Below are 24,641 nucleotides of genomic sequence, written 5' to 3' on the forward strand. Positions count from 1 at the left end.
ACAGGAAACACACACACTCACACAGACACACACACAGACACACACTCTGCTCAGTCAGACAGAGCAGGCGTTTCCAGGAGCGTCTCTTGCAGCCGGAGCTGGATGTTGTGGACGTTTGGACCTGGCGTGTCTTCACATGGAGACATCTGGAGCGGCTGGTGCTCCCGGATTCTAACCTGTGGCAGTGTGGGAGAGCGGACGTGCAGCACTGGGACCACCCTGGCTCTGCTGCAGAAACCCTGTGTTCGGAATTCCTCCAGCTGAGAAACTGCTCATCACCTGTAGCATCATGCCGTGCACCTGCTGTGGTTTGACTGGTGTCCACTGTCTGGACTGCGTGTGAGAGACCGGCCGGAGTTCCTGCCTGTTGTGTGTGTGTGCGTGAGTGTGTGCACGTGTGTGTGGATGTGTGCGTGTCAGGATGACCGTTCCCATGTTAAAGATCGGTGCGGTGCTCAGCACGATGGCCATGGTCACTAACTGGATGTCCCAGACTCTGCCGTCGCTGGTGGGACTCAATGGAACCGTCGTGTCGCCCGAGGGGACACATGAGCGCATCGTCAGTGTATGTATCCCGCGTACATGTACACACTTTGCACACAAAGCAAAATGAAGTTATTTTATCTAAACAGAAGTACCAGAAGTTTTGTGTTTCTCTCTGAGATTCTACGTTGTTCTGTTAGTAGTTCACTCCTGTTGAGGGTTAGGAACAAAGGATGATGCACCTCGTCCTGGTTTGAACTGGGATTTGTGAATATAACATTGTGTTGAATAATTGTTTTAAATATTCAGAAATGAGAGAAGATCAAAAGATCATCTTTTGTGTTGTGTGCTTTCTAAATATTCCCTCACATGCTTCTATCAGCTGTTTGCTTGTACATATTACCACCTTATTATCACACCCTATAATTACACATAAGTGTGATCATCCTCTTGAGATGAACGGCTGCTTTTTAATCGCAGCAAAAACACCAACAACACATTTTACATTTTGAGATGTAAGAAAGTGTGAGAATCAAATGATTCCTGGTTCAACACAAACAGGAACGTTTCCCCTTCGTGCTGCAGGAATATGTGTGATCCTCAGAAAATAGAACAAAACAAGGAACAGAAATAGAAAATGAGAAGATGCTCTGAAGCACAGATTCAGAACAGAATGGAGAAGAGAAAAATCTGTGGCTGCAAATGGGAGGAAGAAATTGGCAGCAATTTAATGGCAGAAATAAATAAAAAAAACAAATAATCTCCCCTGTTAATATGAGTCATAAAGAACACATGGACACACACACACACACACACACACAGGGGAGAGGGGGGGGGGGGGGGCATTGCTCTTTCTCTGACTTACTGGGGGGGTATTTCTCCCGGGGTGGACTGACTCACCCATGGGACAGCCAGTAATTTGTCGCCTTGGCAACACACTGGCAACCCCAAGACATGTAGATGCTGGAAAACTCGTTATATATTGTGTACGCATATATGTGTGTTGTTATTGTGTATGTGTGTTTTTCTGTGTGTGTTTGTGTATTCATGTGTCCCCGGGCTTTACATGATTTAGCTTTCTGGCTCAGGAGGCTCCTCACAGCTGCTGTGTGGCAGGACTTTGCAAGTTCAGCAAAGTGCATGCAGCCTCCTGCAAGTACACACCCACACACAACCTACACACACACACAAACACACAGACACACACACACTGGCAGGACATGGCTGAGAACAGATGGAGATGCTGTGTTTCTAGAGGAATCTCCTGATGAGTAATTTAAATCTGGTCTGGGGTTTCCAGACGTCTTGTCTCTGATGCATCCGACACATTATCGATATCTTTTTAATGCTTTTAGCATTTGGTCTAAATCAATTATCCATTGGACTTTAGTAGGCTAGTTTTTTTTTCTGTGTTATTATGGGTATCTGTTTAACTTGATCCTATATTTAAATTATCCAACGCTTTTTGATATACCGGTTTAATTAACCATTTAAAATTATTTATTCAAATTATCGTAACAATCAAATCTTATGGTTTCACCAATTTTTAGCTCATAATTTCAATAATTGTCTCTTTGTTTTTCGGTTCAGGAATTCATATCAACTGTTTGTCACTTACTTTCTAGACCTATCAATAATTAGTCCAACTGTTTGCATTACTTTAAACTCATTATTTGAATAACTTGATACTTTGATGTAACATTTCATAAATTTCATATAATTTCTTCGTCGTCTTTTTATCTAATATCTTTTTATCTATCTAATATCTATTTTAAGCTCATGTTTTCTATTCCTCCCGTTGCGTGTGTATGAAAATATGACTCCTGTAAACTCTCTGCATGATCACCCACTACTCTTCACTCATTCCCAGCCCCCCCACGTAGAGCGCAGGTGCTGCAGCTGTCTCAGTGAGTCGCTGTGTATTTTAAATCAAATTGTTTTTCTAAAGAGCCGAGCTGCTCGACATCATCTTTCCACGGCACCTCTGGCGACCCCCCCCCGGGTATAAAGGATCTGTCTCGTGCACTTTTCAGAGTTTGGGCTGTTTCCCCGCCTGCTGGCTGCTGCCTCCTCTGTTGAATCCGTGCACGTTCAGCGTGTGGGCTCTGCTCTCGCTCCTATTTGCACTGATCCCTAATCAGCCGAGCTGCCTCAGAAGATTCTTATCATTTCTCCCTCGTGTGGAACGGACCCTGAGGTGCGGTTTGTCCTCCTCTGTTTAATTAACAGGAGCAGTCGGCACAACTGATGCTTATATTTTCATCCCATCCACGTTCTGCTCCTTTATACCCCCCCCTCCCTTCCTCCTCGCTCCTTCATCCCTCCTCCATCCCTCCTTCATCCCTTCTTCATCCCCTCCATCAGCTTCATTGTAAACTGGACTTCAAGGTTACCACACCAAACCCAGCTGATTGATTTATGCCATGTTTCCCTCCAGGCATCCACCTCCCCTTCCCACCGCCCCCCCACACACACTCCTCTATATTCTCCCAGTTTCCTCCTCTGTCGTTATTCTCTTTCTCAGGGTTTGTGGGGCAGCTTCTCATCCAGATTACTGTGACAGGCTGGTGTGTGTGTGTCTGTGTGTGTCTGTGTGTGTGTGTGCATCAGATTGAGCTCAGCCTTTTACATTGTTCTAAAATGTTAAGTGGGTCAAACAGGCCTGGTTAAATCTCACCGAAATGAGCCCGTGGTTTTCTGTGTGCTCTAATTTAACGTCCGGTGACTTGGGCCCAAACGTCTAGAGACCAGGGAACAACTGCTGTGACCTCGACAGCTCCACACCAGGACTTGCATAACCCCAGAATGAAAAGAATGAAATGCGTGATTACATAACTGAGGTGGTATTTAAGGTATGTGTGTGTGTGTGTGTGTGTGTGTGTGTGTGTGTGTGTGTGTGTCTCTACTTCAGCCTAGAAAATCACCTTGTCTTTTCGCTCCGCTTTTGTTGAGTAACAAAAAAATAACAATTTATTCTCTTGAACTAAATAATGGACGTAACAATCTTTTTTTCTTTATTCTTGTTTGAGCTGTTTCGGTATCTTGGCATCAACTGAAGGTGTAATTTGTGAAATCCAATGCTTTGAATACCTGGTGTTTACTTTTGAATAACACTGCACTTATGCCATTGAAAATATGGCTTTGAAAACCATGTGTTTGGGTTTATCCTGCATTGAAGCCATTATTTAGGAGTTTATTCACCCAGAGATGGAGCAGCGTTACGGTTGGAGTCCTTAGTCTGCACCTGATTTATTTAAGAATGATAATTGATCATCTTTTAACATTTTTTTTTAATCTCCAATCGCCAATATTGACTCACACTCCACCACATTGACCAGCCAGTGACTCCCTGTTTACAGCGACTGGAGCACACTGTTGGTTTTCAGTGCCTTTCTGCACCTGCTCTATTACCAGAGCTCCCAGTCCGAGGAAGAAGTCTCTTTTGGTAGCTGTGAAATTCAAGTTTGAATATTTTGCCTAGCATTTCTGGCAAGTTGAAGGTATGAAATCAGCTGCATTTTTTACTATGACTGTAAGGTATCATTAGAGTACATCTGACAATTTGCTTGCAGGTCCCTCAGGATGTTTTTCAATCAACAAAAATGCTTTTTTCATGTTGTCATATGTATTTGAAACATGTTTTTAATATGTGAAATGGCAGCGAGAGTCAGAAAAACACTGTGCATCAGTTTGGACTGGGAGACTGTGGTTGACTGGGAGCTGCTGACATTGAGCCAGGGAGACCAGCAGCTTTGGCTGTGGACGCATGATGGTGGAAACTCTCCAGTTCAGCCGGTTGCTTTCCTGGACACGAACATGTGGGAGATGTCACAGCAGATTTTCAGCTGAAAATGAAAAATATCCCATTTACATACTGGATTGTCTCCAGTGCCATCAAATACAATGAAATCTAAATAGCGTGCAATCGCCTTTTATCCAAACATAAGAGGACATTAGAATCACAATAACGAGCCTCGTGGCGAGCTCCTGAATCCCTGCTGGGATTTACCAGCAACATGGAATTAGACAGGAGCATTTATTTATGTTTAAAGGGAAATATGTGTCTGACCAGAAGAACACGCTGAGGTTTTGAGTAAATGTTGTTTTTGTCGGGAAAAAGGCACAAAAGAAAAAATGACTCACTTGTTTCTTTTTGAAAAACGCTTTTACTCAAAAGAAGAGAAACGCAAAATAGAGAAAATAGACGAAAGAAGAGAAACATGTGAATGTGTCGAGTGTTTTAATAATTGAGTTTAATTAGCAACTACATTTCTCAAACATTCCCATCATGCTTTGCAGCCGGAGCAATACGAAAGTGTTATGTCTCGTTATAGTTACACCATGTAGAAATACTTTGTCCTGCACACGTCCCCCCCCCCCCCCCCCCTTATACCACACTGTACTGTATGTGTCATCTGGAGCTATATATGGCAGACATTTGTATGCAGCCTGAAGGGAAGCAGCTCCTGGTCACAGCCCTGGAGCTCGGTGTGGCTGCACATGATAGAATCGCATATGATGAATGTCTGATAGCGGAGTGCATTGTCCTATCTGGGTCACAACGATCGGGAGGAAGGGGACATATTTCAGAATTAGACAGATTCAGTGGAGCCCGACTTCTTTTTGATATTGCACACGAGGCATGAGAGGATTTAGTTTTCTGTTCGGCTGCAAGAAGGGACGATATCTCTTTATCGATGAGTCCGATGGCGGCTGCACGCATGGATTTTCAAATCATAAAAACGTGGGAGACCACAGACATAACGATAGATGCAGCCAATTTTTAATAGGTTGTGAGAACGTCACCTAGTCGATCCAGTCGAGACCCAGGAGCTCTCACACTTCCAGAGAGTTGAGAACTCACAGAAACTTTGACTTGACTTCAGAATAAAAAAACAAACAAGGAGGTGGACTCCTGCAGGTGTCAGCTGGGTGAGAATAACTAAATAAAAGAGCATGTTTGTCCTTTTCTACTGGTCACATGGTGCAGGAGACAGAGGTCTTATTAATGTGGGTAGACATGTTCCAGTTCTAAATGCAAAAATCAAGTTGCTGGGGATTTCAGTCTCAGTCACGTCTCCCCAATTTCAAATCGTAAATATCAAACATGTGGGCTAGATACTTACTATTCAAAGTCAGGGAGGCTCAAATGTCTGTAAACTCTTCACACCACAGAGACATTTCAGTTCAGCCTCATCAGAATCAGAACCCTGCATTTGACGAAAAGGGCTGAATTGGATTTGAAATTTGTCTGATTGTCCAAAAGGGAGACAGATCACAGGTTTCTACATTCCAACCATATTTCATTAAATAAAACTTTAAATAAATGTATTTCAAACGCTGAAGTTGGAGATTTTCTGGCTGTTTCTATTTGATGAATGAATGAATTATCAAGACACGTATTGATAAAACTATTTATGGACTTTCATCATGTTTTTATTACAGCTGCCAGAGTTTCAGTCAAAATCAATGCGTTTGAAAAGGTATATTTCAAATTGAATGGACATCACATTGATTCCCTCAGAGAAGTGAGCTGTTAAGAAACAGAAGAACAACAAACCAATAGATCCCTTTTGAGTTTAAATTGTTTTTACTTTGTTGTCACCTCCCTCTGTTGAACGCTCACATGTTGTTGCTGCAGCCTCTTCATTCCCCCCCCCGGTGTGTGTGTGTGTGTGTCTGCAGGGCTTGTACCCGGGCTCGGAGGAAGGCTGGCAGGTCTACAGCACGGCCTCGGATCCCGACGGCCGGTGTGTGTGCACGGTGGTCGCCCCGGCACGAAACCTCTGCAAGCGAGACCCTCGGAGTCGACAGCTCCGCCTGCTGACCGAACAGGTGTGTGTGTCTGTGTGTGTGTTTTGTGTGTCTGACCTGTGAGTGCGTCCTTGCATGTGTCAGTGCTCGGCATTGGGATGCAGCACATGAGTTGGGGAGGGGGGGGGGGGGGGGGGGAGGCGGCCTACTGGAATGATAATATTCCCTGGACTGTCTCTTTGTTTTGACACCTACAGAAACACACACAAACAGACACACAACCCGGGTTTCACTGACAGCTGTAGCCCTGATACATCAGCCGCCGCGGCCTCCACAGACTCAACGTGCCAGAGGAGTTTACACTCAAAGGCAGCACTGACAGATGGGTGGGACAGACACACTTTGCTGTGTGTCATGCCGATGTGCAGCTCTGTGTGTGTTTGAACGTCTGCATGTGTGTGTTTGTGTGTGTTTGTGTGAGGGTGTGGATGGAGCCACGTAGGCACTTTTCTGACGATATATCCGCGTCCTGAGGGAGGAATAAAAGTGATTTGTGACAGGAGCCCATGAATTATTGAACGCCATCAGTCCCTGCAAACATTTTTTTCCCAGAGCAGGCGCCACTGCAAGGCTCACACACATCAGGATACCCCCCCACCCCCCCCATTCCCGCCAACGTAAAAATGAAACGTGATTCTAACTCGCTGCCGGTGTTAGATAAATCAAGGAGGTAACACGAGAACTCTCAGGAACAATAACTCTCTCCGCTCGCTCCTCCACTCGGCTCCTGTTGGGAGACTTTGTATTTTATGAATCGTAAGTAGCTCAGCGTGTGTGTGGAGGCGACGCCGAGCCCCAGCTGTGAGCGTGAGGGTGTGTCTCCCTCTTTTTTTTACTTTTGTTTGTTTGTTCCGCGCGTCACTTCCTGATATCTGGGTCGTTTTTTTATAATAGAATTTGTTTTCGTGCTTGTTTTTCAGCCCGATATCAAAAGGAGAGGTGAGATACGTGGTAGCGATTCAGGGCGGTTAATGAGAGAAGGCGTGGGAGTGTTTGTTTCTTCAGAACACAACACACTGTCGGGGAGAAGCTCACATTGAAATGGGTCTAATGAGATGCAACTTCAAAGAGGAGCAGCATCTGTGGGTCTTTGCTTCGTGGTTGTTGAGCCAAAGTGTTTAGAATACTTAAGATTCAGTTCACTTTCAAATGTTTCTCTCATTTTTGGATTCTATTAATCATCTCCTCTGACAGGCCTGTCCACTCTCTCTTTTAAGGATTCGCCAACAAAAACATTTAGTAGCCGTGTTTCTTCCCAGAATTACTTTTCCGTTATCTTGGATAATCCGCAAGCTTTTTAAATTGGAACCAATTTCCGCTGCCTGTGGCTTTTTCCTCTTTTCTCATAAAGTTCACATTTTATTTTCATCATGAAATACAAATATTGAGCGTTGTCTGTAATCTGCTCCAGATAGTTGAGCTCCATGGAACGTGAGTTTTAAAAGCTCTCGTGAAGCCTTCAAATTTCCTTTAGCTCCATCATCTGATCGTTTTTGACGGGGGGGGGGGGGTTGTACAATTCTCTACCTAACAGATAAATATAATGTAATATACTTTAACGACCTGCGGATAAGGTCTGGAGAACTGGGACAGTTTGATTTCCCCACATGCAGAAGGCAGCGGGACGTTCCTCAACGCAACACAAAGACAAATTCATACAAAGACACACAACCCTTCACACCGACCGTGGGAGAAACTCCACACAGACACGTAGAGAACATGCAAACTCCACACAGACAGGCCCCTACCAAGCAGGGATTTGAACCAAGAACCCAATGATTATAATGCACTTTAAAACATCAGTTGAACATCATGAAGGTAGCTATCGTTTTTCCTTTCTGAGCATGTTGACGTTAGCATTTAGCACCGCCGTGACAAAGTGCAGCCTCACGGAGCTGCAGACACTTCATCTTGTTGATTTATAAGATCCCTGAAATCTAAGGCCTGAAATTAAATCAACGCTGTCAAGGTGAGACAGAAATCTGACTCATTCAGGTCATGCACCTTCCAAAAGATTTATCAAACACTGTGTAACTTTCGCCCTGCAACAATCAGCCACAAGTGGGAGTTTAATCCGTTTGGCTGTTGAGGGCTTTTGAGTGGTTAAGTGGTTTCTACACACACAGAAAATAAAACCTATGAACTGCTTCACCAGAGCTGCGACTGATGTTCCAGGTGAGACGTTGGAATAGAATAGGCTCCATTCATCTCTATTGTGAGTCAGTGTACAAAAGGATTTTGGGGACAAATCTGAGTTTTAAATCCCAGTGAAATTGCCATTGTGTTGGAATGGAAGCAGAAATCTCACAGAGGGAAATTTTCCTGGTCACATAAAATAAATCTGAAATGCTGATAACCATCTAAAATCACTTGTGTGTGTTCATGTTATGCACAAATCCTTTAAGTATTCAATCATGTCATCACTCAGTCACACTGCTCGACAATCAACAGGTGGGCCTCAGTCAGAAAACAGCCCAAACCAAAGCATTAGCATTTCAGGCAAGGTGGGACGCAACAAGCATTCATAATATCAACTGTGTGTGTGTCTGTGTGTGTGTGTGTGTGTGTGTCAGGTTCAGAATGTGAGTCAGTCCATGGAGGTGGTCGACCTGCGGACGTCCAGAGACCTGCAGTACGTCCGAGACTCCGAACCGCTACTGAGAGGAGTGGATGGACGTTTACACACGTATGTGGCCAACCCCCGGTCTCTGACGACAAAGGGCTTGCAGGTACACACACACACACACTCACACACACACACACACTCAGACGCACACAGAGTAAGACAGTCGCTGTAGGGAACACATAACCTTTGGTGTGAAAACATTGATTTCATGCATGCCAAGCTGAAGCTTCCTGTCTGCTCACAGGCATCTTTCATGGAGGGGACAGAATGTGTCTCTCTCTCTCTGCAGGAGTCTTGTGTAGAAAGTGGCAGCATCTCCACACACAAGCTAAAAATAAACCCAACGTCTGGATGAGTCTGAAATGTATTTCATTGATGTACAGAATCAAAGGGAGTTTATCTCCATCCTGCGTTTGTTGCTTTAGATTTGCAGGAGAGGAATTCAGATTACCTCGCCGCAAGTTCTGAATTCTAAACGTGTCTCACTTCCTAAAATTAGGAGTTCTAATCTCATCAGTCCCGGCGCTTTCTGCCATGACGCCGCTGGCAGCAGGCGTCTGCACCAATGACAGATCAGCAGGGCAGCCAAAGATTATTTGAAGAGTTACAGAGAATTCAGAGGGAGCGGATCTGAGGAGTGAATGATCTTAACGGTTCAATTAGCTGTGAAACTGCTTGTTTAATGGCTGCTACCTGCAGCTGTGGACTAATGATTCTGAACTCAAAGGTTGTGAGACCCACTGAATGCAGCCTTCCCTGTAAACACAGGTCTGGGATTTGGGCAAAGAATTCGGCTGCTTGGATATTGTGGTTTAATGGAACCTGTCATTAGGATCTAAATTTAGCCCAGTGTAACCTGGAGGTTTGTCTTTTGATTTGCAATAGACCAGATCTTCTTATCGGGCAAAAACAGATCCTATTCTGCTCCATCCTCCGTTATGAACCCTTTAAAGACATTTTGGGTCCTTTCTGTTTATGGACTTCTTAGTTTAGAGACATTTACCTTTAGGTTTCCTTGTGTTTGCTTGTTATTTCACTGTGTTCTCCATTTCCTGTTTTACTTTCCTCGTGTCTCTATCCTAACTTCCTGTCTTTGTCCTGTTTCCTGCCCCTGTGATTGTCAGCTTCTTTTCCTCACGTGTTCCACCTGTGTTTCATCGTCCTGCCTCCCGTGTGCTTCACTTTGTCTTGGTCGGTTTCCAGTGTCATCCAGTTCCCAGTGTTTCTCATGTTTATCACTATTTTAGTTTCTTTGAACCTAGTTTCCTGGACCGGGCTTTGCTTCTGTATCGAGTTCTTCTGTGGGGTTATTTTTACCTTATTAAAGGACACCTTAGTCCTTTGGGTCCTGCCTTTCCCCAAACTGTGACGAAAAACATGACAGGATTGCTGCTAATGAGAACAACAACATTTCAAAAGCACCTAATGACCACATTCCCCTCCTTACTTCCTTCACTGAGACACAAGGCAGACAGACTCGCCTGTGGACGTGAGTCGATGCCTCGTTCACCTTCAGGTCGGCTGAGCATTTACCTGACAGCTCACTAAATGTGGATAAAGGTGATAAGTGATGATAAGAACTAGCCAAAATAACGGAACCCATCCTTGAGAGATTTTATTTGACTTTTCAAGTTTCCTCTATGTCCCATCCATCAACGTGGAGGAGACAGGATGCACCCACGCCATTTATTGTCCCTTACAAGTATATAATGCCTGCCCAGCTTCGTTAGGATGTGAATAGATCAATGAGAAGTAGAGTCAATATGAAGACACAGTGTTTTTAATCCACCTGTAAACACCCCCAGAGCTCAGAGATTAATATTTGTTTAATCCCAAGAAAGAAAGTGGAGCGTCACTATAATTCATTGCTGTTGGTGGTTGTTTGTGCCAGACGAGTTCTTGGCAAGGAGCAGCAAACCCCCCCCCCCCCCTTTCAATCTTCACTATTTGTCTCGCAGCAGACTTTCGCTCCAGATCTAATGTGCAGACTCTTCTCGCTCTCTCTGCTAGACGGTTAATAATAACAGTTTATTACTTTAAAATACCAAACAGCAAACATGGGACAGATTGACTTGAAACTCCGACTAGAGGCTCACAGGAGACGCTGCATGAACCTATGAGAGTCTCCATGGGAGGAGGCTAAACACAGACACATGTAACAAGCAACATGCTTACCCCCACACGCACACAGACACACACACACACACACACTCACACAGGGCACAACTTCCCTAAATAAAGAGCATCACTGGTTTTAATTCCATTCAACCTTTCATCTTGTGCCGAGCATCTTCTTCACAACATCATTGGGCTCTGGGGTCTGATTTGAAGTTTTTATACAGTTAGCTATGGTTGTGTGTGTGGGTGTGGGTGTGTGTGTGTGTGTGTGTGTGTGTGTGTGTGTGTGTGTGTGTGTGTGTGTGTGTGTGCGCGTGTGTGTTTGCATCTTGCTCCTTGGGGGTTTTCACAGTCACAAGCTTTTTCCTTTGCACAGAAGTGGCAGAGCTGGTGAATATTTATGTGCAGCTACTGTAGGTTTATCAATAACTAAACAGTGTTTTCATCCCGAGGAAGGAAGGGAGCAAGGCAGACGGAGAGGGGGATGACGGACAGAGAGATTAAGAGGGTTTGATAGATGGACTAATCAAAGGTTTGAGATAGATGAAGGAGAAGAAAAGGGGTGGTGCGGGGGGGGGAGAAGAGAGGAAAAGATGTGTTATTGCATATTGCGATTTCTCCCTGTGGGAGCGAGGGATGAGGGAAATGAGCAAAATGAAGTAAGAGGGAAGGTAAAGGTCAGACGGAGGCTGGGGGGGAGATAAACGAGTGAAACTGGAGGGGGAGAGATTAGACAGGTGAAGATGAAAGAGGGGACATGGCAGGGGAGGGATTAACCAGGTGAAGTGTTTACTCTGAAACAGGCCGTGACATTCTCAGCATTTTGTCAACATCGATTTTTAATCACTTTACATATTTAATGAACCTCCAATTATGTGCAAATAGCGACACCGGCCCGACTCGGTGGGAACCAGGTGGACGACTGTGGACACCCAGCCGAGCTCTCGCTGTCTTTGACGCTTTGCTCTCACGTCGGTGCTGCGGCTCCAGAAACATGTTCTGAAGTGATGTTTGGGGAAAGTGTTTCTGATCTGTGGTGATGGCAGGAGAGGGATTAGACACGCAGTGTGTGTGATGACTGCACAGCCTCCTCCCTGGATGTGTCGTTCTGTTAGCACGTAGGAGGCGGGAGATGCTCCGAGGAGATGAAAACCTTTTTACTGTCTTTGCTTGTGACACTTTTAAAAAATCTCTCTCCTCTCAGCAAATCGTTTTTCGCAGGGATTTGAAAAATTAGTCGAGAATGAAACAGAAAGGGGGAAATATAAAGAAAAGCCTTCATACGCCGAATATCGATCTTCCTTCCTGCTGATTGCAGCGCACGTCCTGCAGTCTCCATCGATGCAGGCTCAATGTCTCCAGTTGGAGAGTTAGAGAAGAAGCTTTCAATCCTCACAATGATCCCAGTCTGCATGTTGTGCTGCTGATCTGAGTGCAGAACAGTCCCAGTCACTCTCTCCTGCAGCCACGTCTCCTCCTGGGGGACGGGGAGCTGTTCCCAGGGCAGATGGGATGTTCAGTCCCTGCAGTGTTTGTCTAACGCGGCTCGTTGCTCCCCTCACTCCTGTCCCTCGAGTCTCGGCCTCCTCAGGGAAATGAGAGGAGGCGAGGAGGGAGACGGCGATAGCTCAGGACACAAAGCATCTCAAATGTTGAATGTGTAGAAAAAATGTAAGTGGGGGAAAGAAGGAGTGATGGTTGCATGTAACTGAGGAGTCCTTGAAAAAGGAAAGTGGGTTTTCACAGGCAAACCAATTACTCTGTTCCTTTTTATTCCGTTTTCAAAGTGAAACTCCAACTCGAGGGGGATTCACACGTGTTCTATTCGTGTCTCCTTCACTGAGCTACAGTCCTTCAGTTCCTCGAGTCCTTTCAACTGTTCACTAACTAAAAGGCCGGTGGGAGAGTGTGTGTTCTCGCCAAGTTAAAACAAGTGTGAAAGTCTTCCGTCATTGTCATTGCACCATAAGGCAACATGGAAAATGGTCCAGTATAGTTTATAGAGAGTAATCCTGCTGACTGACAAACAACCAGCAGCACATGAAAACAAACCTCCACCAAATTTTTCCTAATTACATTGGTCAAGATCAAATTATTATTTCTTTGGAAATCATTGAAAATTTCAATAATTTAACAATTCTTCAATAACATGTCTCAAAACAACGACACCTCTGTTATTTATGTTGTTGACTTGTGTACTAACATCATACAAAATGTACAAATTAATTAAAATGCAGAATAACTAATTAATTTAGTTGCACGTTGCAGCTGAACATCCCTCCTCTCTCCATCCATCCATCCTTTCCAAACATGATAGAGAACCTGTGGTATCCTTCAAAAACATGGCTGCCCCCGTAGAGAGGACCTGCCTCTTATCTGGCTATAAAGGATTTAAATATAAAGATCTCATTCTAGTGTAAACAAAAGTACAATTCGTGCAATTTAGAGGATTAATACACACAAGTGAAAACATCACTGGGATTATTCTACATTCCATTTCACCTCAATCTTTCACACTGGACAACAGATGGGTGGAGGTACTGGTGCCTGCACATCACCTGATTCACCAGCAGCAACGTGCAGAGGTGACCTCAGACCGGAGGCAGCACTCTGCAGAAATGATATTAACTCTCTTTTGTATTTTTGTCCCAGTGTGGATTTTGACGTTGAAAATTGATTTTATTAATCGAATTTGCTGGTGTGAATGAAAAGAAAAGAAAAACCCAGACCCCTGATGACTGCTTCTATTATGGATCCATTTTGTCCTGAGTCCACGATGGAACAGGATTGAAAGAAATAACATTAGCGCGGCACAATTTGCGGTAGCTCCGATGCGTCTCAGACTGAAGCTTATTACAGGACAACAATGGCTGTGACTCACTGAGCCAAGACACGTGAGGAGCAGGTGGAAAATAAGAAAAGAGAAAAGGATGGAAAAATACAGCAAGGAGACAAAGTTGCAATAGATTTCATTTTACGATTCATTTATCATAAAGATCATCTCATTATGCATCCTTTCATTTCTATTTTATGGGTAATGAATAACTTTGGATCTGCTTTTGTGATTTTGTTTCCATTTGTTTTTTAATCTGCAGTATTGCAGTCATGCACAGAAATGAATATTCACATTCACGCTGCAGGGGTGTTGCTCCTCAGGAAAAACATTTTCATAGACTGAACACCTGTGGTTCCTCGCTCTCAGCTCCGGTGGAAGCCTCCTTTGTTCTCGCTCGGCCAATTTCCAGGTCACCAGCAGCAGCGTGGTGGAGCGATGACGGGGAGAAGCACAATTAGGGGAAAGAAAACCTCCCTGAGTCTATTCTGGGGTTGTCTTCTCTGTTATTCAGGCCCAGACCTGGACAGGGAAGTAGTGGGACACAGAGGAACGTCCTCAGCAGACGTATAAACCGCCTCAGTTGGCTCGACTCCGAGTTCCATCGCCCTAAAGAGACAACAGCGTGTGCCCCCATTTCTCCCTCCAACTTATTTCTTCCCCCTGCCTTTCGTGCACCCGCAGGAGTTGAAGGGCCAGATGTCTCAGCTACTGCCCCTGCTGGCCGTGGTGGAGCAGTACCGATTGGACCTGCAGACGCTGGCCACGCTGCGAATGGAGCTCTTCAACCTGTCCATCATCCTGACGGCCATCCAGGAGGAGATCGGAGCGTACGACTACGAGGAGCTTCAGCAGAGGGTCTTACTGCTGGAAACCAGGCTACACAGCTGCATGAACAAACTGGGTACGTACCGAGGGGGAAGTCAAACTCACCGACTAACTGCAGTGTGGTTATACACGGTACCGTAGAGTGTGTATAAAAGTAGATGACAGGTCTCTACTTCCTCGTATTGTACAAGAATGACGACACACATGATTGACCAATGACAAGTGAGTCTCAGCTGTCAGGAACATGAATATCTGTGTGATAAGATCTACTTAGAATGAGTTTAATCCATCTCCCATCTGATAACCTGGTGGAGGGGTGGTTTATACTGCAGCCAGCCACCAGGGAGCGATCAAGAGGACTTGGCTTCACTATAAAGGAGCTCTCATTTCGTCCATCTTTGTTTACAGTCTATGGATTGTTACCATTAGGTTGAGTTTATGGCTCTGAAGGAGCTTCTTTTTTATTATTATATATCTCAGAAAACAACTCTGATTGTATCACCAAGTTTATCTTGAATTGGACTATTCCTAACATGAAAAACATATGCTACCAACGAAAATATTACAATCAGTCAGAGAGGGTCTCACAGAAGATGCTATCAGATTGAATCATGAGAAGTGGAGATACCGAAGATCAGAAGTCCGGGTGTCTCCGCCTCAGCTTTAATGATTATTCCCTCAACTTTATGAAACTGCAAAACTTAAATGCTCCACGCCAAATAATGTAGAGGTAACAAGGTTTTTAACGATATCAAACCGATTTAACCAAGACTTGAGTTACGTTTATGATTAAAGCGATTATCCGTCATTTTGGGAAATTACCCTTATTCTCTTTCTTGCACTGTTAGTATAATATATTGTAGGCTGCAGTTGGACAGGAGCTAAAACCAAGCATTTCAGACAGAGGCTGAAAAGAGCAGCTGCAGCAATTGACAGAACACAGGAGCTTGTGAACCTTGTCAAGTGAAAACTCAAAAATTTCAACCAGAACATAAGAATAATTGGCAGGTTTTCTAAAAGGAGTTTGACAGGATCACACACTAGGAGAGAGGTTGTGTCCTTCAGGTGTAGCTTGGTGAAAAATGAATAGCTGAGACATTGAATAAACAGCAGTGAAGTAAATGAAGTAATTTTTGTTATTGCCTTGATTCTGTTTTTGCAGTGAATTTTGTTCACTATTGAATTCCATTATAACCGCTGTGAATCCACCCTCTATTAAAATTCTCAGGCTGAGTGTTTTTCACCCAAAAGACAGATTCCTGGTTGTGTTTTACTTTAAAGGTCACAGTTGCAATTAGTGGAGTTAAACGCGGTTCAAGGTTTGACAGCTCAGATTCTCTGTCTGTATTTAGAAAGGTTGTTATTAGTGGTACAAGTGGAACGGATATGTTTAGGATAAAGACCTCGTGAAGGAGAAAGGAGACAGTCGACCTTGAAGGACAACATCACTGACACCACGCCAGAAAACAGGACTCCTCAGCTTCCCAGTTTGTGTGTTGTGCACGAGTCAAGTTTGTTTTCATTGGATCCTCGTTTGCAGATTTAATACAATTCATTCATCATCTGTCAACAGGTTGTGGTCGCCTCACTGCAGTTAACGGCCCGATCACCGTGAGAGCCTCGGGCTCCCGCTTCGGCTCCTGGATGACTGACGCCATGATTCCCAGCTCCGACAGCAGGGTGGGTGTACAGTGTGTGTGTGTGTGTGTGTGTGTGCACGACAAGTAAAGCATGTGATGCAAACATGGTCACACGGCAGACACACAAACATCGTATCCTTGGTGTATTCTTTCTGTCTCTTTTCTGTCTTATTTTCAGCTTGACTTATGTATCGGTTTAGACAAAAACTTCTTCTCACACACACACACACACACAGACACACACACACACACACTCCATTCAGGGAGAGCATATTAAGCTAGTTGTCAAGGCGACTGTCTCCCAGTTGCCAGGTGTGATTTATATTGCCATGGTGACCCTTGCCTGTTCCCTATTAGAGCTTCTCCCTGGTGATGAAAAGGAGCAGCAGCATCCCAGATATCGTCTTGTTTGCCGGGAACCAGTTTGATTGGTTATCTGCTACTGGGTTATGAAAGGGGCCGGATCCAGGTCCCAGAGTCTGTTTACGAACCTGTGTTTCTGTCCCTGGGTTTTAATGGTGTTCACGAGATGCTCCTGAGTCTGTGAGGCACCCAGCAATGCAAAGTCCAGCTCCTACAAATCCACAGTTTTCCTCCGACTGGATTTATATCATGAAGAATCCATTGAAAATATGAGAAAATATGTGATTTACTATAGAAACCTTTTTTTTATATATAGCTAAAAGGAACCCTGTGGCATATTCTTGAAAACAAACAGTTATATTTACATTGTGTGCCTCTAACCAAAACGCACCGTGTCCTCGAGGCTCAACAAACATGTCGCATGAGTTTCCTGCAACAGAAAACATTTGCAGAGCTGATTTATTTTAAACCGTTTCAAATTGTATTGTGGTATCAAGTTTTAACGTCATGATATAAATGCAGACATTAACCATTGTTTAAAATGTCATAAAGGTTAACTAGATATATCGTGCTCAAAGACATGACAGAAATATAGGCCATAGCATGTTATGAGGATAAATGTTCAAGTGCGCATGTTTCTGATCAAATTGGTTTTATTAGTCATTTTGATAAATCCTGCTGCTGCTGCTACTTCACCAGGGTACACAATAGTTTTTCTGTGAACTCTCTCATGAAGCAAATAGTGAACGCTGGCAGCACCTACGTGACGGGAGGTGACCTGCACGACCTTTGATATTTCATAAGGTCGTCATTGTAAAGGTAGCTGATATTGAGTGTCAGAAATATCACCGACCAAGTGGAAAATATAATTATAGGTTTTTTATTTTTTATATGTCAAATAAAGTTGGTTAAAGTCACATGAACACACACACACACACACACACACACACACACACACACACACACGCACACGCACACACACACACACGAGTCAAGATGAGAAAAGTCACTCTCATACGTCCCTCAGTATCCATGACTACAGTGGCTGCGTATAGGGTCCCAGTTTGGCATTTATGAATTCTTCAGTAGCTCCCCGGTGAGTGTGAGACGTTACACTTAACACACTCAAACACACACACACACACACACACAAACGCCTGCACACACCTGTCGCTGTGTTTGAGAACAGCTGCCGAGGCGTGGATATCCCCTGATCTGTCAAGATGTCTCTGGTGATGGTGCGAGAGGGAGAGACAGAGAGAGAGAGAGAGAGAGAGAGAGAGAGGGAGGGGGGGGGGATGTTAGACAGAGAAAATGAAGAGAGGACGGTCGGTGCAGAGGTGTGATGCAGGGACAAGAAGACGTTTCAGCCAAAAGAGGGGGCGGAAGAAAAGAGGAAGAGACGACGAGGAGGGAGCGGGTTGATCAAAAGCACAACAGAGGGGAAGCAGGAGGGGATGAGAGAAGCAAGGGAGGAGATGAAAAAGGAAAAACAACCGAAAAAGAGCCGAGCCCAGACAGGGCTGCGGTAGACATTAAAGACGGGCTTTGAATTTTTAATGCCTTACTGGTCACTGTAATCATCCTTCTTCTCCACTCAGACTGGGACGTGATCGCTGCTTACTGGGACTGAGAAATAAGGAACTTAATTCTTCTCTCTGTGTGGAAAGGTCGGCCGGAGATGAGGCTGGAGCAGTTTGAGTTCAGACAAGTCAAGTGGTTTTCTGTGTCGCTCTCTCTCTGCTTGTGCGTTTGATAAACTGAGGAATTGTGTGGTCAGAGGATGTTGCTTTTGTGTTGCAGCAAAAAAACTGTAATTGTGCTCACAGACAAACGAACTAACAAACAAACAGGGGTTACAACAACAGAGGTAATAACATCGATCAAAGTAAAGGCACACAACACAAAGACACAAAAATCACAGTCGTATAAATAGCGTAACAGCAACATGAAGCCGATGCATCTCAATCGCCTCCTGGTGGCGGGCTGCAGTATAGGTCATAAACCTGCCTCCTCCATGTTTGTGAATGGACACGTTCTTATCACACTGATGTATGTTCACGTTAAGTTAAGTTTGGTATTAATTAGTTAATTGATTTATATAAAAACAGGGTGAAACTGACTCGCAATTGATGTCGAGTGTGTATCGGAGAAGCCTCGATGGTGTGGCTCCACGATCACGACTGCACAGACCCTGACTATATACATATACAAATACATATCTACCTTTACATCAGTATATAAAATACATACATAACGATTTGAATCCCTCTTTTTGGATGCAGCCAGAAGAAAAACTCTGCAGCGAGTTCAAGAAACAACTGAGAAGAAAAAAGAAAACTCCCTCGTTACTTTTTTCCCAAAATCAGCATCTGGAGCTTATTTATCTTGAGCTAATGGTGCATACAGATGCGATAAGATCACATCTGCCAGAAAAACAAGGACGTGTGTTGCTTTCAAACAGTGTTTTTAAAGATCGGAGAGCTTCTCATCAGATGAGCTGGCGAAGCAGGAAGAGAGGAGGAGGAGGAGGAGAAATGAAAGAGACGAGCGTTGGTGTCTCTGCAAATCAGCAGAATCAGTGCAATCAGAGGGGCTTTGTCTGAAAGTCTCTAATTCAGTGTGATTACATTTTTATTATATTGCGGCTGGAAATTAACTGTAATTTTTAAAAGAATCTCTGCTGTAGAAATGTTCTTTCCTTTGACACGTGGAAGAAGAGATCTTTTCATCTGCTCACGCTCCTCTGCCCTCTGTGCTTCGTTCTGTTTGCAGAGGGAATAACGAGCATCTTCTTCACCAACAACTCTCTCTCTCTCTCCCCCCCCCCCTTTTTCATCTCTTTCAGCTCCCGTCCCTAATTAATCCTCCACGCTGTCGACACTACATTTTTCTCTCCATCTTCTCCCCCCCTCATCTTGTCTCCTAGCCTCTTTCCATTTGTTTTGTCCAGTGATCTCTGATGGTCCCCCCCCCCCCCTTTTCTCCTGCCCTGTATTTACACCTTTTTCTCATTACTCTCCCATTACCTGGTTGTTGCTTCTCATTTTCCCATGATAAAGGAGATGGGGGAAGGTGGACATGAATCCTCTGGTATATAAAATATGATCTAATGTCACGTCTCTTAACAAGCTACAGCTCACAGGACAAAGACTCGTCTGATGTCATCGTGTTATGGATTATCACAGCAAGAGATAACTGTTGTATTTAGGTTGAAATAAAAAAGCCTCTGTTCTCACATATGTAGTCGTTTGAAGCCCATTTAGCACTGGACCTTCTGAGTAGTGGCTCCGTACAGTGAGTGCTTGTGTGTTCACTATGTGGTGCTCAAAGGCTGAGGAACAAAACGTATCATCCTCAACAGTCGATGAATCAGACGTTGAAGTAGAGCTGTTACTCTGTTATCTCGGAAAATGTGAGAGGTGTCATGTGACGTAACGTGAAGCTGTTGGGTTCCTTTACACAGAAAATGACTTTTCGATCTACTGTGGCCGGATTTCTGGAAGTTTTTACTGTGATTTGTGAAGTTTTTGTGGTTTAATTTGATTCGAAATGTAAAGACGAGAAAAGTGCTTCACAAACTTAGTCCATTTTCTCTCCTGAAGTCTTTTTTTTTTTATAGATTATACTGTCGAATACTTTGAAAATCCTAATTACTAATTCATGAGATAGAATATTGAACACGTCTTGCTGTGTGTTGGTCTGATCGAAGCTGAAAACAGACTCCAGCTCATTCAGAACTCTGTGAACCAGGATCGACTCCGAGCTGCTCCTCCTCTCATACCAGGTTCTGAATGGACAGCAGCTGAGTCTCTGGTTAACAAAGAGATCATCTGAGAGCGTTTTCTTTCTTTTTTAGATTTTATGCGTTTCTTAAATTTGATTAGATATTTTTTTCTTTTTTAAATAACCTTGTATTTTAAATGTCATCCAAATGTCATTTTGACATGTGCTTATCTTTCTTCAAATCTGTTCTCGTCTTATATAATTTATGCAAAGCACTTAAAGCTGCATTTCTTGTATTAAAGTAAATCAAATACAGTTTACTACTATCATTACTATTACTCTTACTATTATTATTATCATATTTCCCAGGCTTCAGAATGTTGTTATGCAGAAACATCATTGGAGAAGCCGCACAGCGACCATCCAAGGATGAGCATCCTCCAAAAGATGATGGATGTGTGCATGTGCTTTTGATTTTGGAAATGTTAACATCTGTATAATCTTCTTGAATCTCAAGTGTCCGTCAGCCTCCGTGTTCAGCCCTGCGGCGTGTCGAGAATCCAAAGCTTAGTCACCGTGGCTGAGCTGTGATTAATCCACCACAGTTCTGTTCAGGGTCATTTTAGAGAAGAGTCACTCAAACATCTCTGGTTCCTGTGTCGCTGATTCGTCTCGATTTGTTTGGCTTGAGGAGTTCAGAGGCCAACAGGGGGGGGGGTTGAGTGGCAGCTGCAAACCAAACACCTTGTTGTTATCAAGCTCCTGCAGGTGACCATTTGGGATCTGTTGGATTTGATTCAGCTTCCCGAATATGGTGATAGGAACAGATGTCTCTGTGTCACCAGGTCTGGTCGATGGACGGTTACTACAAGGGCAGGCGTGTGTTGGAGTACAGGACCATGGGGGATTTCACCAAGGGCCAAAACTTTGTGCAGCATCTGTTGCCGCACCCCTGGGCAGGAACCGGCCACGTGGTCTACAACGGGTCGCTCTACTACAACAAGCACCAGAGCAACATCCTGGTAAGAGACCGGCTGCAACCTGAGCAGAGGGTAGGGGGGGGTTAACAGTTTGATAATGAGATGACACAGGTGAATGATTGGCCTCTTCTTTCCAGGTCCAGTACCACTTCCGCTCCCGCAGCGTGTTGCTCCAGCGCAGCCTGAGCGGAGCCGGGTACAACAACACGTTCCCCTACAGCTGGGGGGGCTCCTCCGACATCGACCTCATGGCCGACGAGACGGGACTGTGGGCCGTGTACACCACCATCCCCAACGCTGGAAACATAATGGTACAGTCCGCCCCCTGACTGTGTGTGTGTGGGTGTGTGTGTGTTTTTTCCTGCACTCCGGTGATAAACTTAACAAAATAAAAGCCAAAGAACATAAATAGGTTTTGTCAGAGTATTTTAAATTTGCAGGTTTCTGCTGTCAGCACATTTGTTTTATCGTCCAGTAGCTGACAAAGAGGTTCTGTATTGAATAACAGTATAATGATAGGCATCGAACATAATGAGCACAATGCTTACTGCAGGCTCCACAACCGTGTTTATGTGTGTGTGTGTGTGTGTGTGTGTATGTGTGTGTGTGTGTTCCTGAGTGTGAGTTTGAAAGAGAGAGAGAGAGAGCAAGAGAGAGAAAGACATAAATCTATGAATATTTACGCACAGGTTTTAACAATAAAAAGTAATTTCATGGTAATTTATTATCGTAATAAAACGCACATAATGTAATAGGAAGTGATTGTGCGTTCGAGTGTCATTAACAACTGCAGGAGAGGACGCTGCAGACAAACCTGCAACAAACAAACATGTTGTAGAGAAACGGGACATTTGTGTTTATTGTGCTGGTTTAATGTGTTGTTTTTTTTAATGCACAAATAAAAAATATGCACAAAAACTAGAGATAAGTTATAGGTAAGTTACAGATTGTGGCTCAACAGCAAAAACACACATCTTGTGACTGACTCTCTGTCTCCAGGTGAGTCGTCTGGACCCCCGCTCGCTGGACGTGCTCCACAGCTGGGACACGGGGTTTCCCAAGCGCAGTGCAGGGGAGGCCTTCATGATCTGCGGCACGCTGTACGTCACCAACTCCCACCTGGCCGGGGCCAAGGTCCACTTCGCCTACCACACCAACTCCTCCACGTACGAGTACACCGACATCCCCTTCCACAACCTGTACTCCCACATCAGCATGATGGACTACAACCCCAGAGAGCGGGCGCTGTACACCTGGAACAACGGACACCAGGTCCTGTACAACGTCACGCTGTTTCACGTGATCCGGAGCGACGGATAGATCCACGTGTTCGGTCAAATATAGAGATATATCGGAGAGGGAGGTTGATGACAGGTCTAACTAACATCACATATACACACACACACACACAAACACACTCACAACGGCCGTTCATATCAAGAGGAAAATGATCTGTGTTTGAATTTGAATGCCCTCTAGGCCACGAACGCTTTTCTGAGCTAATAACGTTACACAATACACGGTTGTCAAACCCACAGTGGAAAGGTCACAGACGTATTTAACACGGCGAAGAGGAAGATGAACTGCCGCTGCTGGAGGACGCTGACGGGGAGGAGGGAGTCCGTCGGTTTGAGCTCATCCGTGTTCTGTTTTGCGTTTCATTCTACTCGTGTCTCAAGATGTGATTTTCTTGGAAGTTGAGGTCAAATTGTCGGTGGGGAAAAAAAATTGAAAGAAAGAAAGAAAAGCTCGGCTCGGGAACTGAATCCAAACCGGAGTCAAACCTCGAGCGTCGACAGAGGCCCTGATGGAGATGTTCTGGGTTTGTGATGTGATTGTGGACGTATTCAGTCTGCATGGTTGTTCATTCAATAAACCTTACTGTCAAACTCGACTGTTGTTTTCTGTGTTCTGCAGGAGGTTGAGTGGTGGAATCAGCTTTTACCTGGTTTTTAATGCAAAGTCTGTCTATATGTTTGCAGCTTTGAAAATGAAAATGAAAATGAGATATTTCCCTTCAGGAGGTAGTGGAAACAAAAAAAAAAACTGAGCTTAAATAGGAGTTGATGTATGTATTGCATGTATTGCATCAGATGCATGTACACAGAAATGTTCTGCTGTTCACATCAAACGCAGGAGAAACCTACATTCTCTTATGTGGTTGAAAGGAATATTTGTTGCCGTACAGTAACTGAACGAAGATCAAGGTTTCATGTCACAGGTTTTAATTTAATCTAAAAAAAACTTTTTTAAATGGACAGACAAACAGCGTTCGTTGGACAGAGAGCGATTATGAAACCCGGAGCAGAAACGTTTTGCCTGAACCTTCTGTGTGATTCCACAAAAAAAATATCACGACTCCACCAGGAGCAGCACGAGAGACGACGGAAGGCTTCATTTGCACCAAACCAGCGTCCAATGTGTCCTCAAGGTCTCCAAACCACACTTTGTCAAGTTTAATGCTTAATATAACATTAGGACAAGAGCTTAATGATGGCACCTTGTGATGTCATCTTGCTCCACATTCTGTTCTCGATTTTGCTTCGTTACAAAACCAACCACTGAAATTCAGAGTTAAAAAAGCTCAGTTCTCTTTCAAATGTTCAGTAAATGGCTCCTGGAAGCGGCTTCTCTGCATCGACTTTTGTCAAACGAACCCAAACACCGGGGGAAACCAGTGACACGCTCTCTATGAAGCCATAGTCAGTGTAAATTGTGAGTTCTCTCATCTGCAGGGATGAGTTGCGTCGGTTTTAATTGATCTCACCGGTGTAATGGAGGATGTGAGCTCGGGGGAGAGTGGCGTTTCCAAGCACAGCAAAGGTTAACCTGCTCATTATTATTTAATTGGCTATTATGAGCTCAGGAGGAAGGGTAGTGTCCTCAGAGATTCGTCCAGCAGTGTTTTCTGAGTCCAACGTAAAATACACCTGCGATACAATTCTGGGTCCAGAGAGGATCCGAACTGACGCAGTGCAAACACATGAGAGAAAGTGTCCAGACGACAAAGAGGAGGCAGGTGTAAGAGACGTCTCACTCGTGATCAGATAAGAGAAAATATAAAAAATTTGTGGATTTTGTTTGTTCCACTGATTTGTGGAAACCTAAAAAATTCTGTTGCAATCAGCGTCAGTAAATAAATGTGGATGACAGCTCCCCGAAAGTGAAGCCAAAAGGATTCAGTCGCCCTCTGGTGGCTGGCTGCAGTATGCGTCATAAAACTTGTTAGT

At 44.2% G+C, this 24,641-nt stretch overlaps 1 protein-coding gene across 1 annotated transcript; it reads left to right on the plus strand.

The window, feature by feature from the left end:
- Nucleotides 1–23,305, plus strand: LOC133954193 (noelin-2-like). The gene is made up of 8 exons (XM_062388512.1): nt 1–565; nt 6,169–6,318; nt 8,871–9,026; nt 14,559–14,778; nt 16,276–16,382; nt 21,277–21,453; nt 21,549–21,722; nt 22,411–23,305. Exons 1-8 carry the CDS (start codon nt 422–424, stop codon nt 22,729–22,731), a joined length of 1,449 nt encoding a protein of 482 aa, XP_062244496.1. The 5' UTR covers nt 1–421; the 3' UTR covers nt 22,732–23,305.
- Nucleotides 23,306–24,641: the final 1,336 nt, after the last annotated feature.

Source organism: Platichthys flesus, chromosome 5, assembly GCF_949316205.1.
Source record: "Platichthys flesus chromosome 5, fPlaFle2.1, whole genome shotgun sequence".
Lineage (NCBI taxonomy): Eukaryota > Metazoa > Chordata > Actinopteri > Pleuronectiformes > Pleuronectidae > Platichthys > Platichthys flesus.